At 43.1% G+C, this 24,240-nt stretch overlaps 1 protein-coding gene across 10 annotated transcripts in view; it reads right to left on the bottom strand.

Moving 5' to 3' along the window:
* The window catches only part of RHOT1 (ras homolog family member T1), an 83,063-nt gene that overhangs the window by 43,353 nt on the left and 15,470 nt on the right, over positions 1-24,240 (bottom strand). For all 10 annotated transcript variants that reach the window (XR_008495238.2, XR_008495239.2, XM_054459962.2 and 7 more), the window contains exons 2-6: positions 7,128-7,186; positions 4,282-4,363; positions 2,831-2,874; positions 2,182-2,235; positions 1,984-2,036 (exon numbers count right to left, since the gene is read on the bottom strand). Coding sequence is in view for 8 of the 10 variants with exons in the window: in XM_054459962.2 (XP_054315937.1) it covers positions 1,984-2,036; positions 2,182-2,235; positions 2,831-2,874; positions 4,282-4,363; positions 7,128-7,186 (292 nt within the window). In the remaining 2 variants the exon portion in view is untranslated. The remainder of the gene's footprint in view (positions 1-1,983; positions 2,037-2,181; positions 2,236-2,830; positions 2,875-4,281; positions 4,364-7,127; positions 7,187-24,240) is intronic.

Here is a 24,240-nt window from a genome sequence, read left to right as displayed (position 1 = left end):
GAACTCTAGACTGCAACAGAAGCACTTGAAAGAATTTAGCTTACCTACCCTTGGTGTGCCATTATGCTTGAAAAGACCGACCACCATATAGCCCAAATATAAATTCCTAACAGAACCAGGAGGGTTTCCAAAAATGTAGTGGTTTGTAACCGAAGGTGTGCATCAGTGGTTCACACCTGTAATTTCAGCACTTTGGGAGGCCAAGGCGGAAAGACTGCTTGAGACCAGGAGCTCAAGACTATCCTGGATAACATAGTGAGACCCTGTTTCTACAAAAGTTTTAAAAAAATTAGCCAGGTGTGATGGCATGCACTTGCAGTTCCAGCTACTTAGGAAGCTGTCATGGTAAAGCCAAAATTGTTTAATTCAGTGGTCCAAGCTGGTGCTTGATAGATTGATAGATCTTAGCAAAACTGCCCTCTCTTTTTTTTTTTTTTTTTTTTGAGACGGAGTCTTGCTCTGTTGCCCAGGCTGGAGTGCAGTGGTGTGATCTCGGCTCACTGCAAGCTCTGCCTCCCGGGTTCATGCCATTCTCCTGCCTCAGCCTCCCGAGTAGCTGGGACTACAGGCGCCCGCCACCACACCCAGCTAATTTTTTTGTATTTTTGTAGAGACGGGGTTTCACCGTGTTAGCCAGGATGGTCTCGATCTCCTGACCTCGTGATCCGCCTGCCTCGGCCTCCCAAAGTGCGGGGATTACAGGCGTGAGCCACCGCACCTGGCAAAACTGCCCTCTCTTAAAGATTCCCTCCTAGAAATGGCTCAAGCAAGAGCAAGAAAAGCAGATATTAGGAGCATATGGGTATTGGATCCCCCAAGGCAGCCCTGTCCAATACAACATTCTATGATGATGGAAATGCTCTTTATCTCTACTCTCCATTACTGTAACCATTAGTCACATGTGGCTATGAGCACTTGAAATGTGGCTAAGTGTATCCGAGGAACAAGTTTTAGTTTTATTAATTTTAATTAATTTAAAGTTAAATCACCACAACTGACGAGAGCCTACTGCATTGGACAGCACAGCTCTAAAGGGTCATTCCTTCCTTTCCACCTTGTCAAATCATCACAAAGTTCAACCATGATAAAAGAGAAGCCATACAATGCCACAGCATTGCTCACAGCACATATAATGTCATCTCAGTCTCCCTTCCAAAATATGTAAGACAGAGGGTTAATGACCATAGTCAGATGTTTAGAACCAGATCTTTAGAGTTTCAAGGCACGAAAATGTCCAACTAAAAGAGAAATCTAAAAAATTGAGAAAAGGACCAAAAGTGTACAATACATAGATATTAGTCTGATTTTCCTATTTAAAAAGATTCAGGCCAGGCACAGTAGCTCATGCCTGTAGTCCCAGCACTTTGGGAGGCCAAGGCGAGCAGATCATTTGAGGTCATGAGTTTGAGACCAGACTGACCTATGTGCGAAACCCTCTGTACTAAAAAATACGAAAATTAGCCAGGCATGGTGGTACATGCCTGTAGTCCCAGTTACTCAGGAGACTGAGGCATGAGAATCACTCGAATCCGGGAGGTGGAGGCTGCAAGGAGCCAAGATTGCGCCCCTATACTCCAGCCTGGGCGACAGAGCAAGACTCTGTCTCAAAAATAAATAAATAAATAAATAAATAAATAAATAAATAAATAAAACTGAGACTTTTCAAGCAGCAGTTTGAGAAAGAGAAATGTAAGATTTATGACCAAAATAATCTGTCTGAAGTTGTGAATCATTATGATATCAGAGTTCTGTCTCTTGCTTTGCTCTCAAGTATATTTACTGCCTCAAATGAGTCCCCCCAAAAAAGGCATGTGGGTGTGTGTATGAACAGACAGAAAAACTGATAGATAAGGCAAATGTGGCAAAATGTTACCTAGTAAATTTAAGTGAAGGACTTAGGGAAGTTCAATGTACTACTTCTTGTACCTTTTCTGCAAGCTTTAAACTTTTTAATTATAAAAAGTTTGAGAGAGGAAAAAATACCTGCTGTCTTTGTCTGTTCTTTCATTTATGAGAGGAATCCATCGACTTGTTACCTAAAATGAAAATTAACAAGCGCTTAGCCATGATAAGGATCTTTACAAAACACTCTTCTCTTAGACCCCTAAAATTCTAAACTGAGGATCAACTTTGGAAGCACTCCACTGAAACCAACTATAGTGAAAAAAAGATCACACCTACCTTATCAATAGAATGCTTGTTGTTAACGGCATATACTATACAGATGACATTAGCCTAGAAGAAAATTAACAAATTAATGGTGTCTAAAAATAATAAAAACATAGACAGCACTTAATTAGCAACTTGTTAATACATTTGGGTGAAAGGAAGAAAAAATTTAACAGCTAAAACAAAAAAACAAAAAAAGAATTAGCTTGCCTCTAAGAGAAAATGTTCCTAAGGACTTAAAGCAAAAACACATACTCAGTAACAGCCATAACAACAAAGAACTGCAAAAGAACTTTTGGTAATTAAGAGAATGAAAAAGGGACGGGGTGTATCACTTGAGGCCAGGAGTTTGAGACAGCCTGGTCAACACGGCAAAACCCCATCTCTACTAAAATACAAAAATTAGCTGGGCATGGTGGTGCATGCCTATAATCCCAGCTACTTGGGAGGCTGAGGCATGAGAATCGCTTGAGCCTGCGAGATGGAGGTTGTGATAAGGCAAAATTGTGTCACTGCACTGGATGACAGAATGGGTGACAGAGTGAGACACGGTCCCCAAAAAAACACAAAAACAAACAAAAAGAGAATGAAAAAGGCAGGCTCATAAAATCATCACTGTTTTTCTACACAAAAACCCACACCTCTGTTTTTTAAAGCTCACCTGTGATATTTCTTGATGAAGTTGTTCATCACTCTGTTCTGCTTCTACAAATGACAAAAAGTCAATGTTTCATATTGCAGACACTTTCATAAGAACTAATGGCCAAGCTAAATTCTATGCAACACCCATCTAACATCCCTCAAAATGACATGTTGTAGCAAACACAAGGGAAAGCCAGGGGAAGGAAAAGGTTCAACTATGATAAGGCGGCTGGCCCTGAAAGACGAGTCTATAAAAGGATAACTTAGGCATGGAACAGCAGAAGCATTGTGTAATAAATCTAGGCCAGCATCTGATCCAGAGTTGAAAAGGGTCAGGCAAAGGACCTCAGAAACCCAAGCTAGCAGACTGGGTGCTGAAGAGTCAGAAGCTCGGACAAAGAGTCTATACACACAGGATAAAAAGGCAGGTGAGATTCTGGGTAATACAAGCTTAAGATCTAGATAGCAGGTGGGAGTAATAATAACCAAGACCCAGAGGGAAAACTGTAGCTTGATAATGAAGTGACGAGAATTCCCTCTCTAGCACGTATCTTTAGCTAGAACTGGTCTCAATGGGTGAGTGTGCCTGCAATTCCACGGATGCAGGGATATGAAGGATATAGCTAGGATAGAAAGCAAATAATTGAAGAGCAAAGTAATTACTGGCATATTGATTTAGACCACCTTAGGTTACATATATCTTCCCCTAAAAATACCTGTTACTTCTGACATATAAACTAATATCATACATGAATTCAGTGGTATTTTATACTATGCTAAATAACAGGCCATATTTTTAATATCTTTCCATATGTTAAGTAATCAATGGGTTAAGGCTTCAATTCTAATACTGAGGTGAATCTAATTATATGGCTACGCATATTGAAGAATAATTCTGTAAATAAATCTAGTTATGAGACTGATAGTAGCAGAAGGCATTCACCTCCCTCAGCTTCCAGTACAGTGCTGTCCAACATACAGACAATGCAAGCCACATATATAGTTTTCAATTTTTTAGTAGCAACCTTTAAAAAGGTTAAGTAAAAAAGGTAAAATTAAATTTTCACTTAACCCAAAATATCAAAAGTATTTAAATTTCAACATGTACTCAATAGAAAAATTAACGAGGTATTTTACATCCTTTTTTCATACTAAGTCTTCAAAATTCAGTTATATTTTACAATTAACAACACATTTTCATTTAGAACAGTCACATTTCAAGTGTTCAACAGCCACAGGTATTATGGAACCCAACTTAGTAATCTGGGGATGAAGAACTGTCAGATGGAGGCACCGGGTGGGGTATAGGGTAGAGGCTGACAGACATAAATGAGATAAGAATCGTAAAGGATCATTTACTGCTACAGAGAAAAGACCACCTCTCTGAACATTTGTAAAAGCTCAGTAAGTATCTTTTTTCAAGTCTATTAAATTAACCTACACCTTCACCTACAAGAGGATATTCATTACCTGAGTAATCTACAATGTGTGTTGGAACTCTCTCTGGGGTGACATCAGCTGGAATGGTGATTTCTTCTGCCCGGGGAGGAACCTTCATTTACAAACAAATATAGGAAAAAAAAAAAACAAAAAAAACACACCTTTGAATATTATCACTCAAACTTGTAACAGATGATATAAATTTATCTACACAGGTTGAGTGTTTCTTTTCTTTTCTTTTCTTTTTTTTTTTTAATGGAGTCTCACTCTATGGTCCAGGCTAGAGTGCAGTGGTGCGATCTCTGCTCACTGCAACCTCTGCTGCCCAGGTTCAAGTGATTCTCCTGCCTCAGCCTCCCGAGTAGCTGGGATTACAGGCGCCTACCACTGTGCCCAGCTAATTTTTCTATTTTTAATAGAGACAGGGTTTCACCATCTTGGCCATGCTAGTCTTGAACTCCTGACCTTGTGATCCACCCACCTCGGCCTCCCAAAGTGCTGGGATCACAGGCTGAGTATTTCTAAGCCCAAAATCTGAAATCTGAAATGTTCCAAAATTCTAAACTTTTTAGCACTAACATGATACTCAACGGAAATGTTCATTGGAGCATTTCTGATTTTCAGATTAGGGAAATGCTCATCTGGTAAGTATAATGCAAACATTCCAAAATCTGAACAAATCTCAAATCTGAAATCTGAAACACTTCTGGTCCCAAGCATTTTGGATAAAGGATGCTCAACTTGTATTAGCCCCTCTCACCAATACCCATTTGTTGTATATACAAGTGTTTATTTTTGTGCTTTACCACAGATGCAAATATATATTAAAACTATAGGATAAAAACATTTTAAATGCATATTTCTATCTACGTAGACACAATACATTAAGGATACTTCAGATCTGACACAGACTCAAAGGATTCTTGGATTAATTTGGTGTTTCAGTGTTAGATTTTTTAAATATGTTGTTTTCATTCTATTTTGTTGAAGGCTGAAGATACTCTGCAAATGAAGAGGCATTTAAATCCACAACAATCTGCAAATAAACCAACAGGTTATCAACATTCATTTCCTCTAGAAAATAATTGACTGGCTACATAAGCCTTATGTTTGTTTGCTTGTTTTTCATTTATTTATTTATTTTTTGAGACAGAGTTTTGCTCTTGTTGCCCAGGCTGGAGTGCAATGGCACGATCTCAGCTCACTGCAAGCTCTGCCTCTGGGTTCAAGCTATTCTCCTACCTCAGCCTCCCAAGTAGCTGGGATTACAGGCATGCGCCACCATACCTGGCTAATGTTGTATTTTACTAGAGATGGGGTTTCACCATGTTGGCCAGGCTGGTCTTGAACTCCTGACCTCAAGTGATCCGCCCACCTCAGCCTCCCAAAGTGCTGAGATTACAGGCGTGAGCCACCGCGCCCAGCCAAGCCTTATGTTTAATGATTCCATTTTTCACAAGGACTGAATTTTTTTAAATTACTTAAAAACCCTTCTAGATTACTTACAATCCCTAAAAAAGTGAAAAAATAAATTTTAAAAAATCAAAAACACAAAACCCTTATCCACAATCAAGAGGACTATGCTAAAACAATTCTAAACTAAAACTCTCACAGAAAACTTTTAGGTGTTATACCCAGAGTAATTATAAATTAATGTTACTGATTCTACAAATAATACATGAAAATATACTTCATTTCTTAAATTAAGCAATTAATTATTTAACCATCTTGTCTAAGAGAAAAAAAAGCAAAAAATAATAATAATAGTCTTTTGGCAGCTGTAAATGTTGAAAACACTACCACATGATACATCAAATTCCTATTTGAACAATGAAATTATACAGATATTCCTATCTAAACTAGAGTAAAGGAAGGATAAATGTAAACTGTGACACTAATGATACCTACTATGCAAGAAAGAGGGTAATTTGAAATCATTTTCATCCCATCGCACAAATTTCATTCCCTATAACTATATGCTAACTTTATGTAAAGTTTAGCCAACAGCTCCTCACTCTAGAACTTCCAAAATGTAAATTTATTGCCAGTAATAATAAAACCACCTTACTACTTTTGGTGGCACTTCCCTGCTATTAAGTTCATCTCATTTGAGACCCATAACAATCCTTTGAGGTAGGCAAAGGTGGAATGAGTTCGTTTCAACATTTGTAAAATGAAGCAGGTAGATCATATTAAAGGTTTTCAAATATATGTATCATAATTCTAGTGGTTCTGACAAAAACACCTCACAGACCAGGGAGTGTCAGGCAGAAGGCAAGTAGTGATTCACACCTTTCCCCTTAACTTCAACTCATGGAATGCTCATTATCTTTTTTATATTTTGGGTTTATGAGCAACATTTTATTTTTAAGAAAGGGTTACAGAGCTTATATGACATTTATATCCCTTTCAGCTTCCATTTTATAGATGAGACAACTGAGACACAGAGAATACAAAGGTCCTAGACAAAGTCAAAGGAAGAAAATGCAAAAGACTTAGGTGAACTTAGACACAGGCTGGTTATTTCTCCTATACTGTATTTCATAGATACAGCTGATAAACAAATATTAGCTTTTTAAAAAGTCTCAGCTGGCAGGGCACAGTGGCACATGCCTGTAATCCCAGCACTTTGGGAGGCCAGGACAGGAGGATTGCTTGAGTCCAGGAGTTGGAGGTTGCAGTGGGCTATGATGGCACCACTGCACTCCAGCCTGGGCAACAGAGTGAGACCCTGTCTCTAAGGAAGGGAGAAAAAAAAAGTCTCAACTGTCCAAAAGGAAGCACATAACACATGCCAAAAGAGACAGAATTCAGTTCATTTTAATTTGATTTTGATAAATTTTTTAAAATTTAAATATGGAAATCAAAATGTTTACCTCTTCTGGAAATTCTTCACTGACCAGAGACATAATCAGTGATGTCTTCCCAACTCTAGCTGTGAAAAGAAAAATCGTTACTTTAATAAAGTGTTTAGGTTCTACATAAGCTCAAATTCGGCAACCACATAAGGAAGTCTGTTACTCATTAGCTAAAATCTAAGGCATCCAAATTATCAAGTTTTAGTATAATACTTAAAAGTATATCTTTATGTTTAGAAAAGTCACACATACTCACTTTTAAAAACTTGCCAAAATATATTCTGTAAAAGTACAAATCCCTCCTAACATCCTCTAACATTTTAATATTCTCCCAGATTTTTCCTATACTTATATTAACTTGCAATATTTTACCACAATGGAATCATAGTTATCACACTACTTTGCAATTTTCCTTTATCACTTAATTATGCATTTGGGCAGTATTTCATGTCAGTACATAAAAACTCCTAGGAGAAGAGAAGACAAAAGTTACTGGTTAATGGGTACATAGTTTTTGTTGAGGATAACAAAAAAGTTTTAAGTACAGATAGTGGTGATGGTTACACAACATTATGAATAAATTTAATGCTGCTGAATTGTATACTTACAAACAGTTAAAATGATAATTGTTACATGTATTTTAACCAATTTTTAAAAGCAGCAATAATAAACCCATTTTATATTAATTTTTTTTAAATCTCTTTTTTTTTGTGAGATGGAGTCTCACTCCATTGCCTAGGCTAGAGTGCAGTGGCACAATCTTGGCTCACTGCAATCTCCACCACCTGGGTTCATGCGATTCTCATGCCTTAGCCTCCCAAGTAGCTGGGATTATAGGCATGTGTCACCACGTCCAGCTAATTTTTGTATTTTTAGTAGAGACAGGGTTTCCCCATGTTGGCCAGGCTGGTCTCGAACCCCTGACCTCAGGTGATCTGCCTGCCTCGGCCTCCCAAAGTGCTGGGATTACAGGCGTGAGCTACCGCGCCCAGCCATCTTGCATTATTTTTGATAGTTGTATTAGAATCCACTGTATGATGTATTATCATTTATTAAAATAAACTCTTAACAAGGAACATTGGAATGGTTTCCAAGTTTTAACTTTTTTTTTTTTTTTGATTCAGGGTCCCACTCTGATTGCCCAAGCTGGAGTGCAGTGGTGTGATTTTTTTTGGCTTACTGCAGCCTCGACCTCCCCAGGCTCGGGTGATTCTCCCACCTCAGCCTCCCGAGTAGCTGGGACTACAGGCAGACGCCACTACAACCAGCTAATTTTTTTGTATTTTTAATAGGGATAGGGTTTCGTCATGTTGCCCAGGCTGGTCTCAAACTCCTGGACTCAAGCAATCCACCTGCCTCAGCCTCACAAAGTGCTGGGATTACAGGTGTGAGCCACCGCACCTGGCCCTGAGTTTTCACTTGTAGAAACAATGCAACAATTAGTATTTCGACAGAATAAATTCCTAGAAGTAGAACTCAAGTTAGTGCACAAGATCTTTTTTTTTTAACTGATGTTGTTAAATTTCTCCAAAAACGAATAAACTAATTTACATCCTCATAAACAGAATATCAGAGTGCTCATTTCTCTGCATCTCTACATTCTTTCTTCCATAGAGCATCATATTTAAAGGGTTAGTAACAAGGTAAAAGCAAAGAAAGTCTCCTATTACATTTTCTATTCTAGCAATTTTTTTATACCCAAACTTTAAAATCTTAACTTTTATTATGAAATTTGACTTCTATTCTTGTCACTTTCTGATCATATAATTACTATTGTTAGACATTCAAGTCATCAACTAAATCCTTTTGTGAATCTAGAGGAAAACAGTCCATATGCTTACTAATCTCTGCCATTATCAACAAATTACAGTTTCCAAAATTAAAGTCTAAATATAAAAGAAATGAAATTTTTTGAGTTAAGAAAAGTCACATTCCCTTCTTAAATGATTAAAAGTAAGGGTGAACACAAGTCAAGTCTCTGGGAAAATACTGAATGTCTGGAACACAGGAAGGAGAGTGAAAATAGCTTAGAGAGGGCTATGAACAACCGAGTACCGCTGGTAGAGGGATAGATAGATGATTTAACAGGTGTCTTCGAGCTCTGATTTCTACAGGCCTTTTCAATTGACTTGTGTAAGAAGGTTTAGGCCTTTTTCAAATGGCTGACCACAGGTCACATTTCATGGAGTTCTGATGATGTCCGTGAATCCATCATCATAGAACTGCTAGAATCTAGTTAACAATGTCAGTTTATTCAGCTCCCCAGAAAATTTTCAGATAAAGAATCTGGGATCCAGAGACAGTCATTTTCTCCAAGTCTTACTAAAAGATTAGTTGCAGATTTAAGAGAATAACCCATCTCCTGATGGCCAAGCCAATGCTTTCTCTTTCTTGTGCCATACTTTAAAAAATATTGCTAATACAAGTTAACAACACCGAAAGGGAATGGTGACCTCTAAAGCCATGCATCAGAATAATTTATGAGGCGTATATATATAATATATGTAAAAAATATTTATACATATAAATATTATATATTACATATGTGTTTGTGTATATATATATGTGTATATATATATATCTGGTGCAGTGGCTCATGCCTGTAATCCCAGCACTTTGTGAGGCTGAAGTGGGAGGACTACTTGAGGCCAGAAGTTCGAGACCAGCCTAGGTAACATAGTGAGACCCTGTCTCTACAAAACAGTTTTTAAAAAATTAGCCAGGTGTGGTGGCACACACTTGTAGTCCCAGCTACTTGGGAGGCTGAGGCGGGAGGACTGCTTGAGCCCAGGAGTTGGAGGCCACAGTGCACCATGATCTTACCATTGCAATCCAGCCGGGGTGACATGGTGAAACCGTGTCTGGAGGAAAAAATATATGCATGTGTATGTGAGAGAGAGAGAGAGTGTGTGTGTGTGTGCGTGTGCACTTTTCCTTTTCTTTTTTTCCTTTGAGATGGGGGTCTCTGTCACCTAGGCTGGAGCATAGTGGGATGATCATAGCTCACTGTAGCCTCAAACTCCTGGGCTCAAGCAATCCTCCTGCCTCCTGAGTAGCTAGTACTACAGGCCATGCCGCCACATCCAGTGAATTTTTTAATTCTTTGTAGGGACAGGGTCTCACCATGTTGCCCAAGATGATCTTAAACTCCTGGCCTCAAGCAATCCTCCTGTCTTGGTCTCCCAAGTTGCTGGTATTATAGGACCCAACCAAGATTTTCAATGTAGATGAAACAGCCTTATATCAGAAGAAGATGCCATCGATAGCTAGAGAGCAGACATCAATGCCTGGTTTCAAAGCTTAAAAGGATAGGCTGACTCTTGTTAGGGGCTAATGCAGATTGCTGCCTTTAAGTGGAAGCCAGTGGTCATTTGCCATTCTGAAAATCCTAGGGCCCTTAAAAATTATGCTCAATCTGGCCAGGCATGGTGGCTCACGCCTGTAATCCCAGCTACTTGGGAGGCTCCACTAAAAATACAAAAAATAACCGGGCATTGTGGTGGATGCCTGTAGTCCCAGCTACTTGGGAGGCTGAGGCAGGAGCATGGTGTGAACCTGGGAGGCAGAGCTTGCAGTGAGCCTAGATTGCACCACTGCACTCTAGCCTGGGCGACAGAGCGAGACTCCGTCTCAAAAAAAAAAAAAAAAATTATGCTCAATCTATTCTGCCTGTGCTCTATAAACGGAATAACAAAGCCTGGATGACAGCACACCTGTTTACAGAATGGTTTACTGAATATTTTAAGCCTACTGTTGAGACCTACTCCTCAAAAAAAAAAGATTCCTTTCAATATATTACTGCTCACTGACAATATACCTAGTCACCCAAGAGCTCCGATGGAGACGTACAAGGAGATTATTTTCGTGCCTGCTAACATGACATCCAGTCTGCAGTCCATGGTTCAAGGAGTAATTATAACTTTCAAGCCTTATTATTTAGGCTTACTATTTACATTTTGTAAGCCTATATATAGCTGCCATAGATAGTGATTTGTCTGATGGATGTGGGCAAAGTAAACTAAAAACCTTCTGGAAATAATTCACCATTCTAGATGCCATTAAGAACATTCGTGATTCATGGGAGGAGATCAAAGTAACATTATCAGGAGTTTGGAAGAAGTTGGTTCCAACCCTCACATGACTTTGAGGGATTCAAGACCTCAATGAAGGAATTGCAGATATGGTGGAAATAGCAAGAAAAGAGCTAGAATTAGAAGTGAAGCCTAAAAATGTGACTAAACTGCTGCAATCTCATAATAAAACCTGAACAGATGAAAAGTTTATTATGGATGAGCAAAGAATGTGGTTTCTTGAGACAGAATCTACTGGTGAAGATGCTGTGAACAATACTGAAATGACAACAAAGGACTTGGAATATTACATAAACTTAGTTGATAAAGCAGCAGTAGGGTTTGAGAGGACTGACTCCAATTCTGAAAGAAGTTCCACTGTGGGTAAAATGCTATTAAATGGCATCACATGCTACAGAAAAATCTTTAATGAAAGGAAGGGTCAATCGATGCAGCAAACGTCATAGTTGTCTTATTTTAAGAAATTGCCACAGCCACCCCAGCCTTCAGCAATCACCACCCTAATCAGCCAGCAGCCATCAACCCTGAGGCAAGACTCTCCACCAGCAAAAAGGTTACAACTCACTGAAGGCTCAGATGATCATTAGCATTTTTTGACAATAAAGTATTTTTAAATTAAGGTATGTACATTTTTTAGACATTACATTACACACTTAACAGACTACAGTATAGTACGAACATAACTTTTTTTTTTTTTTGAGATACAGTCTCGCTGTGTCACCCAAGCTGGAGTGCAGTGGCACAATCTTGGCTCACTGCAACCTCTGCCACCCAGGTTCAAGCGATTTTCATGCCTCAGCCACTCGAGTGGCTGAGATTCCGAGCATGTGCCACCACATCTGGCTACATTTTTTTGTATTTTTAGTAGAGAAGGGGTTTCGCCTTGTTGGCCATGCAGGTCTCAAACTCCTGGTCTCAGGAGATCCGCCCACCTTGGCATCCCAAAGTGCTGGGATTACAGGCATGCGCCACCGCACCTAGCCTATAAACATAACTTTTATATGCACTGGGAAAACAAAAAAATGTGTGAGCCGCTTTACTGTGGTAGTATAGAACCAAACTCACAGTTTCTCTGAGGTATGCCTGTTTATTTATTTATATATGAGTACAGACTCACAGATTCCCATATTATCCTATTATTTTATGGTTTGTCATTATTTGGAGGTTCAAGTTCCATTTTACTTCTAAAAATGGTATTTATGCAGGTATAAGTCAACATGTGCAATATGGTCCCATTTTAAAGATAAATATGTATGTGCACAGAAAAAACCCTGGATGAATATATTATACTAAAGTGGTTATCTTGGAAAATAAACACAAAATTTTTTTAACTAGAAAAGATCAGTAACTTTTTTTTTTTTTTTTTGAGACAGGGTCTCTCTCGATCACTCAGGCTGGAGTACAGTGGCACGATCTTGGTTCACTATAACTTCCACCTCCCAGGTTCAAGCCATTCTTGTGCCTCAGTCTCGAGTAGCTGGGATTACAGCCATGTGCCACCATGCGTGGCTAATTTTTGTATTGTTTTTCTTTTTTTTTTTTTTGAGATGGAGTCTCGCTCTGTCGCCCAGGCTGAAGTGCAGTGGCGCGATTTCAGCTTACTGCAAGCTCCGCCTCCCGGGTTTACGCCATTCTCCTGCCTCAGCCTCCCGAGTAGCTGGGACTACAGGCGCCTGCCACCGCGCCCGGCTAATTTTTTGTATTTTTAGTAGAGATGGGGTTTCACCGTGTTAGCCAGGATGGTCTCGATCTCCTGACCTTGTTATCTGCCCGCCTCAGCCTCCCAAAGTGCTGGGATTACAGGCGTGAGCCACTGCGCCCGGCCTTGTTTTTTTTTTTTTTTTTTTTTTTTGTTGTTGTTGTTGTTAGTAGAGAGGGAGTTTCACCATGTTGGCCAGGCTGGTCTTGAACTCCTGGCCTGAAGTGATCCACCTGCCTTGGCCTCCCTAAGTGCTGGGATTACAGGTGTGAGCCACCACGCCCAGCTTATTTATTTATTTTTGAGACAGGGTCTCACTCTGTCGCCCAGGCTGAAGTGCAGTGGCATCATCACAGATCACTGTAGTTTTGACCTTCCAGGCTCAAATGATCCTCCCACCTCAGCCTCCTGGGTAGCTGAGACTACAGGTGTGCACTACTATCCCTGGCTAATTTTTTGTATTTTTAGTAGAGACAGGGTTTCACTATGTTGCCCAGGCTGGTCTTGAATTCCTGGGGTCAACATCCATCTGCCTCAGCCTCCCAAAGTGCTGAGACTACAGGTGTAAGCCACCACATCCAGCCTCAATAAGTATTATTTTTAAAGTCATTTTTGGTATTAAAAATTGGGATGTTAGGCTGGGCACGGTGGCTCACGCCTGTAATTCTAGCACTTTGGGAGGCCGAGGCGGGTGGATCATGAGGTCAAGAGATCAAGACCATCCTGGTCAACATGGTGAAATCCCGTCTCTACTAAAAATACAAAAATTAGCTGGGCATGGTGGCACACGCCTGTAGTCCCAGCTGCTTGGGAGGCTGAGGCAGGAGAATCGCTTGAACCCGGGAGGCGGAGGCTGCAGTGAGTCAAGATCGTGCCACTGCACTCCAGCCTGGCGACAGAGCGACACTGTCTAAAAAAAAAAAAAAAAAATTGGGATGTTAAAGATGACAACTAAAATTTACCCAAAAGTTGACAGGTTAAATGCATTCTTTCATCCTTTGATAAATATTTCTTAAGCAATTCTATAAGCCAGGCACTATTCTTTTTTTTTTTTTTTGAGATGGAGTCTCACTCTATTGGCAGGCTGGAGTGCAGTGGCGTGATCTTGGTTCACTACAACCTCTGCCTCCTGGATTCAAGCAATTCTCCTGCCTCAGCCTCCCTAGTAGCTGGGACTACAGGTGCACGCCACCACGTCTGGCTAATTTTTGTATTTTTATTAGAGACGGGGTTTCACCATGTTGGCCAGGATGGTCTCGATCTCTTGACCTTGTGATCCACCTGCCTCGGCCTCCCAAAGTGCTGGGATTACAGGGGTGAGCCACCACGCCCGGCCGCCAGGCACTATTCTTGATCCTGGGGATATAATGATCATGGCCACTAGGTCCTCTCTACTTTTACATTACATTGTAACAGACTTAGATAGTTATCACCAATACAGTTAACATTCTTTTTTTTTTTTTTCCTTTCTTTTTTTTTGAGATGGAGTCTTGCTCTGTCACCCAAGCTGGAGTGCAGTGGGACAATCTCAGCTCACTGAAACCTCTGCCTCTCAGATTCAAGTGATTCTCCTGCCTCAGCCTCCCAAGTAGCTGGGATTACAGGTGCGCACCACCACGCTGGCTAATTTTTGTATTTTTAGTAGAGACGGGATTTTACCATATTGGCCAGGCTGGTCTCGAACTCTTGACCTTGTGATCTGCCCACCTTGGCCTCCCAAAATGCTGGGATTACCAGGCATGAGCCATCACACCCAGCCTTGGTTAACATTCTTTTACATATCTGGATAAAAAGAAAAATTTTAAAAATGTACCATCTCTGATTCATCATTCTTCTGCATTTAGCAGTCAAGATCTGTCAAATTTTCCTTTGAAATTTTTAATATTCATTCCTTCCCTCACTCTTCCCCTATTTCCCTAATTACGGTACTTTTATTGAAAAATCTCCCAGTCCCAAATTTCCTATCCCCTTCTCCAGTCTCTCTCCTCATTAATCTACCAACAACACAAATGCTGGTCCATTTTTCTTACATGCTCTTTTCATTTTCTAACTCACCTGATCAAATGCTTTCTTTGACTCTCAATTATCTAGCACATCAAAATGAAATCATACTACTGGCCTTTGAATATCATAAATAATCTATCCCTAGCTCACCTACCTAATCTCATTTCCCACTATCCCCCACTCAATTTGCTCAAATAAGGCCATTCTGCATTGTTTAAGTGCAAACAAGCCACGATAAATCCTGCCCACCTCACACAGTTTCCCTCATCTAAACATCATTCCTGCTTTCCCCTCTACTTTTCCAAATGTTATTAATAATTATCTTTCGAGGATGGTTCAAATTCTACCTATAGCTCTTATTTCCACCACTTCCTCCTTTGAACTGCTTCTGTGCCACATAATTTATATTAAACTATAACTTAAATTTATACCCAAGATACATACTTAATATGTATGAGTCTACATTGACACAATAACCAAATATTTGGAAACACTTGGATAGTGAACAAAATTTTCCAATTTTACATGAATGGGAAAAGGGCCTCTAGCACATCAGCGAGACTGAATCATCTGATTTGATTTCACCTGGCCCAAGCACAGTGGTACTGCTGTATTTTCAGCATCACCACTAAGGAAATTGGTCCCACCTCCTGGAGATTCTGGAACTAGCATTCAAAGATTTTCTTAACAGCAACTGGAGAACTGGAAATAACAGGTAACTGCTGAGGCAGTTAAAATATAAACATATGCTAAAATTACTGTGTTCAATTTGTTTTTAGTAAAAAATAAAATGTTAAAATTTCAAATAATATAAAGGAGGGAATGATATAACATAGAATACATCTGCTCTTTGTCCCCAGCTTCTGGCACAGAGCATCAGAATCCCTTGGAATTTCCTGTATGATAGGAGTGTCTTTTATTATGAATAATGAGTCCCTTTCAACCACAGAGTTCATCCTAACGAGGTGACTCGTGGGGAGGAGGGGGCAACAGAGCATGCTAGCAGGATGGGAGCTGGTCACCAGAAAAACCAACTACATGATTAGAGGGTCAGAACTCTCAGCCCCACCCCAAAACCTCCAACAGAGAAAGAGCTGGAGTCAAGCACGTGGCCAATGACTTAATCACATCTACCTACTGAAAACCCATATAAAAACTCCGAACATCAAAGCTCAGGAGAGCTTCCTGGTTGGTGAACAGGTCAATGTACCAGGAAGGTGGTGCACCCTGACCCTACAGACAAAGAAGCTCCTGAGCTCGGGACTCTTCCAGACCTTTCCCCATGTACTTCTTCAATCTGGTTGTTCATTTGTATAATCGTGAATATAGCACTTTCCCGAGTTTTGTGACTCACTCTAGTCTGAGGGGGTAGTAGGAAGCCCTGAATTTGTGGTTGATCAGGCCAAAGTGCATGCTGCTGAAGTAAAGGCAATGTTGTTGGAAACCTTGCTCTTTAACTGGTGGTGAAACTGCCTTTGCAAAATTATGACAGTAAGAGAAATCTGACATAGTTGACTCCATCTTGCTTCTAACCTCCAAGCTGTCCTTGGTCATTCCTGGGAACAGGCCAAGATAACCTTGAGAGGAATATAAGTTTACTGTTTAATCTTAAAGCAAGAATGATAATAACACTTCCTAAAACTAAACCACCTTTGTAAAACTAATGAAAGGCCACAAGGTTAGGATTATGTGAGGGACCTGAATTCTGCTAAGATATGGGTGTAAACGATAACCAACCATTGTTCTGGAGATCAGGAGATTTGTAACTTCCCCAATTACTCCTGTGAATAACATCACTATAATAGACCCTACAATTGGCATTTTGAGATGTTTTTCATATTTTTGCATTTCTGGTGAAGGACTGACTTTACCAGAACCCACAACTTGTGACTCAATCGATCCTGTGGCCCCCAGTCAGCGGCTGACTGAGCACGAGGAACATTTTCCACATCCCAATGATTTCATCCTCAACCAATCAGCATCCTCCATTCTCTAGCCCCCTGCCCACCAAACTATCCTTGAAAAACCCAAACCTCTGAGCCTTCTGGGAGACTAATTTGAGTGATACATCTAGTTCTCCTGCATGGCCAGCCTTGTGTTAATTATTTCTTTACTACAATACTGTGGTCTCAGTGAATTGGTCTGTCTGTGTAGCAGGCAGAAGAACCCACTGGGCAACTATAGTGGATCTGAAGCTAACTCTGGGTGATCTCAGTGTTACGGGATCCTTGGGGTGTCATTTCACCAACTGGAAACTTCTGTGGCCAGTGGTGGCTTTGTCCAAGTTTTGCTGTGGCCCACTGGGCTCGTTCCACCCACTCAGCCTGGCAGGCTGTGCTCAACTCACACGACCAGCCTGGATCCCATGCCTGCCAAAGGTGAGCCAGGCACAAAGTGGTGAGGGATGTGTGAGCAAGCATGGGGTCCGACCTCTGTACACAGCCAGGCATGCCCGCTGCTGCTGTGGGGTGGGCAGCTCCAGGTGCCAGCTTGGGCACCATCTCCCTGCAAGGCTGCAACTGGACCAGGTGCATCACAAGCAGCTTCCACAGCTGGCACTGGAGAACACAGTGGTGCCCGGAAGCTTGGCGACTCCAGGAACCACAGGGCCCCAAAGAAGGAGTCACAGCCCTGGCTAAGGGAGCTCCCAGGTCTGGGCTCCCTGAAGGACTGCAGCGCTTCTCTCCTTCTCTATGCTCTCAAGGTAGCAAGCAAGGGGCATGTTTCAGCCCTGTTTGTGTTACAGCTCTTTTAGCCCCACCATTCAGCAGGTCCTGAGTTCTTGTCCTGCATCCAGGAAGAATGAGGTAACAGACAAGTGGAGGGTGAGCAAGACAAACAGGAGCTTTACTGAGCGACAGAACAGCTCAGAGGAAACCTACAGTGAGTACCTCCTCTCTGTAGCCAGGGTGTCCCAACAAGTGTTCAGTTCTCAGCAGAGAGGATAGCTCCTCTCTGCTTGGCAGGCTGTCCCGAAGAATGTTCAGCTCTCAGCAGAGAGGGTAGTTCCTCTCTGCAGGTAGGACATCCCAACGTCTCTTCAGTTCTCAGGAGAGAGGGTAGCTCCTCTCTGCAGGCGGATCATCCTGTCATCTTTTCAGCTCTCAGCAGAGAGGGTAGTTCCTCCCTGTAGGCAGGTCATGCCGTTGTCTCTCTTCTGGTCTGGCAGAGTCCGAGGGGCTTTTTATGGACCTCAGAGGGGAGGAAGAGTGTGCCGATTGGTCCATGGGCAGCCATGGGAGGACCTGCGTCACAAGTTCCCACCCTGGTCTGCGGGATCAGCAGCCCAGCCCCCGGGCTTCAGACCCTCCCCAGCCTGAAGGTGGGGCTTCACAGGGGACCTGCCCCCTTCTGCCCAGGAGCCTGTCTGCCTCCTGCTGGCATTCAAGGTGCCAAGGCCATGCCAAAAGGTACCTGCAGGCCTATGCCAAGCTGCCCTCAGCCCCCATCTCAGCCTCCCTCCCATGCTCGCCGGTGCCTGAAGTCTAGAGGAGGCCAAAGTGGCAGGGGCCTGGCATGTCACCACTGTCCCAAGCATGCACACACCCAGCTAGGCTGCAACAGCACCCAGGCTTGGGCCCAACCTCGCTCTGAGATCAGAACGGGCACCAGGAGCAGGGAGAGGCCAGGCAGCAGAAGCAGACACCTCCAAGCCCACGGGCTTCCTGGGTCCCTGAGACTGCAGAGATGCCTGGGTCCACAGCCACGGCTGGGCAGCTGCAGCTGCGACTGGGAGGTGGGGCTCCTGCCAGCTTCCAGCTCCTGCCAGCTCCATGGAGTGCGGCACCGCTCAGGGCCCAGCTCCACCTCGGGGCCCCTCTCTGTCCACCCCTCCGTGCCTGATCACACTGCTCCCCTGCCAACGGGTAACTCGGCCCGGCCCCATCATGGTGGCTCTTGGGGTATCAGGCTCCAGGGGGCTCCCAGGTGTGGGCTCTGGGGACTACATGCCTCCTCTCCACGTTTTCCCTGCAGCAGGAGCAGGAGAGGTACAGGTGGCCTGGCAGCCCCGGCCAACCCTGCACAAACAAACCCGATGATCTTGAGGCTGGCCCCACGAGTCCCAGCTGCGCCTTCAGCCGGGTGCTCATGAGCTCCTGAGACATGGTGTGGGGAGAGGTTGAGGCCATAGTGGAGGCTCCAGGCCTGGAAGCAGGTCCTGCCCGGCCATGTGAGGTAGGAGTGATGCACTCAGCTGCCTCAGGGATGCAGGGCACAGGGGTCCCACCACCACCACTGCTGCTCCAGCAGCCACTCCTGCTGCCACTGCTTGCATCTCCCTGCTGCAGCTGATGGCCACTCAAGATGGCCGCCACTGCCATCATTAGAATTGAATTGAATTGTATGACACTCAGTTGGTATAGGAAAATTGGTGTCGGAACTCAGAGGGTACGTGAGCTCTGTACTTATCAAAAGAACTTATAGCTAAAATACCGAGAAACGGCCAGGTACGCTGGCTCACGCCTGTAATCCCAGCACTTTGGGAGGCTGAGGTGGGCAGATCATGAGGTCAAGAGATCAAGACCATCCTGGCCGACATGGTGAAACCTCGTCTCTACTAAAAATCCAAAAATTAGCCAGGCATGGTGGCATGCGCTTGTAGTCCCAGCTACTAGGGAGGCTGCGGCAGGAGAATCGTTTGAAATCGGGAGGCAGAGGTTGTAGTGAGCCGAGATTGCATGGTGCCACTGCACTCCAGCCTGTCAGGTGACAGAGCGAGACTCTGTCTCAAAAAACGATGACAGAGGGAGACTCTGTCTCAAAAAAACAGAAAACAAACAAACAAAAACTGAGAAACACTGTAATAGATTTTTTATCCAAGAGCACTAGTTCCACCCAGACACATGTCTACCCTGCCCGTAACAAACTAGGGAAAACACTAGAACATGCAGGGTATTAACTTATTCTTCTACATGACCCATCTTTTTTGTCTAGACTCCTACTATTAGTTCATTTTATAATTATTGACCTGATTGTCTTCTAAGGACAAAGTTTTGTCTTACATACTATGTGGGGATAATATGGAAAATATATTAAATAAGACAAGGCTGAGCACAGAGTGGCTCACGCCTGTAATCCCAGCACTTTGGGAGGCTGAGGCAGGCAGATCACTTCAGCCCAGGAGTTTGAGACCAGCCTGGGCAATGTGGCGAGATTCTATCTCTCTAAGAAATACAAAAACTAACTGGGCCTGGATTCCTAGACACTCAGGAGGCTGAGGTGGGAGGATCACTTGAGCCCAGGAAGTTGAGGCTGCAGTGGGCCATGAAAGAGCAAGACCCTGTGGGAAAACAAAACACCCAATCTATAACTTGGTCTCTAGGAGGAAAAGATAATCAGTGATCCAATTAAGACACACGTATTCTTTTTTTTTTCTGGGGGGCGGGGTGGGAGCGGGGGACAGTCTTGCTATGTCACCCAGGCTGGAGTACAATGGCACGATCTCAGCTCACTGCAACCTCCACCTCCCGGGTTCAAGTTGATTCTCCTGTCTTTCAGCCTTCTGAGTAGCTGGGATCACAGGCATGCACCACCACACCTGGCTAATTTTTGCATTTTTAGTAGAAACGGGGTTTCACCATGTTGGCCAGGCTGGTCTTGAACCCTAACCTCATGATGCACCAGCCTCGACCTCCCAAATGGATTACAGGCATGAGCCACTGCGCCCAGCCAACACATGTATTCTTAACTCTGATTCATTTGTGTAATATCTAGGCAACCTTCCAACATATCACCACTGATCTCCTGAAAGACTTCTTAAACCTCCTTGGTGTCACGTTTCCTACCAGCTACTGAAGATCTCCAGAAAGATTAAGAAACAAATATTTCATTATCACCCATAGGAAACTCCTCAAGGGCAGAAAACATGTCTTTCTTGTTTACTGTTGAATAACAGTAGCTCCAGCTCCCATGGCACTTAATAAATGCAGCTGTATAGCTTGGTGGTTAGGAGCACAAATTTGAAACTCGGGAAAGCCGATGATTACTTTGGAGGGAAAGAGAGGACAATGTAACGGGAAGGGAGCTTCAAATGATTGGTAATACTTATTTCTTAAGCTGGGTGTTGGGTATTTGTCATATTATTCTTTATTACCTTTTACATAAATATTTAATCAAAAAAGAAAAGCAGAAAAAACAACACAGGCTTTGGAACTACACAGAATTGGGCTGAAATCTTAGTTCCAGCACTTACTAGCTGTGCTTCCTCAGGCAAGTCATCAAGCCTGCTTATTCATCTATAAAATATTGGCCAGCCTCATAGAATTGTTAAGAGGATTAACCAAGATGAGAGCTATATAATGCTTAGCATAACACCTGTCACACATTAAGTACACAAATGGTAAATGTCATGACAATGATCAGTTTGAATTAAAGGTATTAAAATGAGCACTGGCCTGGGTCAGAAAACCTGGATTCAGGAACTGGCTTTTGCCATTAACAGTATGACCCTGAGTTACAACTCTCTCTGGGCCTCAATTTTTCTCACCAGTTAAATCAGTTAAAAAAAGAAAAGGTGGGGATAGGTGGACTAGATGTTATCTAAATGCTTACAGCATATGCTTAAACTTCCATGGAGCACACCTAGAAAACGGGTGTGTAACATGAGAAAAAGTGCACATTAAGGGCTGGGCATGGCAGCTCATGCCCATAATCCCAGCACTTTGGGAGGCTGAGGTGAGGGGATCACTTGAGCCCAGGAGTTCAAAACGAGCCAGGGCAACACAGTGAGACCCCGTCTCTACCAAAAATAATTTTAAAAATTAGCCAGTCATGGTGGCGTGTGCTTGTAGTCCCAGCTACTTGGGAGGCTGAGGTGGGAGGATCACCTGAGCCCAGGAGGTTGAGGCTGCAGTGAGCCATGATCACACCACTGCACACCAGGCTGGTCCAGGCTGGGTGACACAGCGAGACCCTGTCTCAAAACACACATTCACACACCACTACGTAAGATATAGTACCCTAGAAATGGTAGAGAGATCTGCAAACTATATCTGTTTTAACTGTGTGTGGGAAAGTGATTTGGCAGAAACATTCGTCTAGCTACAAGAACAAAGTAGAACTCACCAAGCCAATGTTGGGTCCCAGAATTTTCAGATCTTGCCAACTTACGTGCAACATTTCATAACCCTTTTTCCTTAAATAACTACATTTATCATGCCCTTGCTTAAGGTTCCAGCAATCCCAAACCTTCAGCTAGCTCAAGGTAGTATTCCTGTCAACATTCATAGTAGTTCATCCTGATTCCAGATGATTATGCATGATGGAAGCAAAACACGGATGCTCCTTCACTTATGATGGGATTTCTTCCCCATAAACCCATCATAAGTTGAAAATATAAGTTAAAAATATACTTAGACCAGATGCAGTGGCTCATGTCTGTAATCCCAGCAGTTTGGGAGGCTGAGGTGGGAGAATCACTTGAGCCCAAGAGTTCAAGATCAGCCTGGACAACAAAGTGAGACTCTATGTCTACAGAAAATAAAAAATTAGCCAGGCATGGTGGCGCACACCCATAGTCTCATGTATTCGGGAGGCTAAGGTGGGAGGATCCCTGGAGCTTGGGAAGTCAAAGCTGCAGTGAGCCATGATTGAGCCACTGCACTCCAGCTTGGACAATAGAGTGAGACCCTGTCTCAAAAAATTTTTTGAAATGTGTTAGGATCCTCCCTGGCAACCAAAACTTAAAAAAGAAAAAAAAAAAAAAAAGAAAAAGAAAAGAAAATGCATTTAGGCTGGGCGCGGTGGCTCAAACCTGTAATCTCAGCACTTTGGGAGGCCGAGGCTGGCAGATCATGAGGTCAGGAGATCGAGACCATCCTGGTTAACACGGTGAAACCCTGTCTCTACTAAAAATACAAAAAAATTAGCTGGGCGTGGTGGTGGGCGCCTGTAGTTCCAGCTACATGGGAGGCTGAGGCAGGAGAATGGCCTGAACCCGGGAGGCGGAGCTTGCAGTGAACCGAGATTGCACCACTGGACTCCATGCAGCCTGGGCGACAGAGCGAGACTCCATCTCAAAAAAAAAAGAGAATGCATTTAATGCTAACAACACAGAAAGATAGTCCCTGACTTACCATAGTTCTGTTTTTCTTTTTCTTTTCTTTTTTGAGACAGGATCTTGTTCTGTTGTCCAGGCTGCAGTGCAGTGGTGCAATCACAGCTCACTGCAACCTCAACTTCCTGGCCCCAGGTGATCCTCCTGCCTCAGCCTCTCAAGTAGGTGGGACCACAGGCACACACCACTCCACCACTCAGCTAATTTTTTTTTTTTTTTTTTTGATGGATCCTTGCTCTGTTGCCCAAGCTGGAGTACACGGCATGATCTCGGCTCACCGCAACCTCCGCCTCCCGGGTTCAAGCAATTATCCTGCCTCATCCTCCCGAGTAGCTGGGATTACAGGCATGTGCCACCATGCCCGGCTAATTTTTTTGTATTTTTAGTAAAGACAGGGTTTCACCACGTTGGCCAGGCTGGCCTCGAACTCCTGATCTCAAGTGATCCACCCGCCTCAGCCTCCCAAAGTGCCAGGTTTACAAGCATGAGCCACCACACCTGGCCAATTTTTTTTTGAGATGGAGTCTTGCTCTGTCGCCCAAGCTGGAGTGCAGTGGCGCCGTCTCTGCTCACCATAAGCTCTGCCTCCTAGGTTCACGCCATTCTCCTGCCTCAGCCTCCCGAGTAGCTGGGACTACAGGTGCCCGCCACCATACCTGGCTAATTTTTTTGTATCTTTCTTTTTTTAGTAGAGACGGAGTTTCACTGTGTTAGCCAGGATGGTCTCGATCTCCTGACCTCGTGATCTGCCCACCTCGGCCTCCCAAAGTGCTGGGATTACAGGCGTGAGCCACTGCACCTGGCCTTTTTTTTTTTTTTTTAAATTTCTCATAGAGACGGGCTCCCTATGTTGCCCAGGCTGGCCTCAAACCCCTGGGCTCAAGTGAGTCTCTTGCCTTGGCCTCTCAAGTGCTGGGGTTACAGGCATGAGCCACTGTGCCTGGCCCCTTTTCTCTCTCTTTTTTTTTTAGAGACAAAGTCTCACTATGTTGCCCAGATTGCTCTTGAACTTCTGGGCTCAAGCAATCCTCCCACCTTCGCCTCCCAAAGTTCTGGGACTAAAGGTGTGAGCCACTACGCCTCTCCCCCGATTTTTCAACTTTACAATTGGTTTATATGAATAACACACAGCAGACAGAGCTCTCTGTGGATCACAGACAGAATGCCTCTGTTATGAAGTCCCATCAAGTCCACCATGCCCTGTACTTTATCTAATTTATTTCAGTAGTAGTATAACTCCCAGGTACTCAAAACAGCAAGGCCTTTTAAAGGATACAATGC

This window comes from Pongo pygmaeus, chromosome 19 (genome assembly GCF_028885625.2).
Source record: "Pongo pygmaeus isolate AG05252 chromosome 19, NHGRI_mPonPyg2-v2.0_pri, whole genome shotgun sequence".
Classification (NCBI taxonomy): domain Eukaryota; kingdom Metazoa; phylum Chordata; class Mammalia; order Primates; family Hominidae; genus Pongo; species Pongo pygmaeus.
This window is presented reverse-complemented; position numbering and strand designations above follow the sequence as displayed.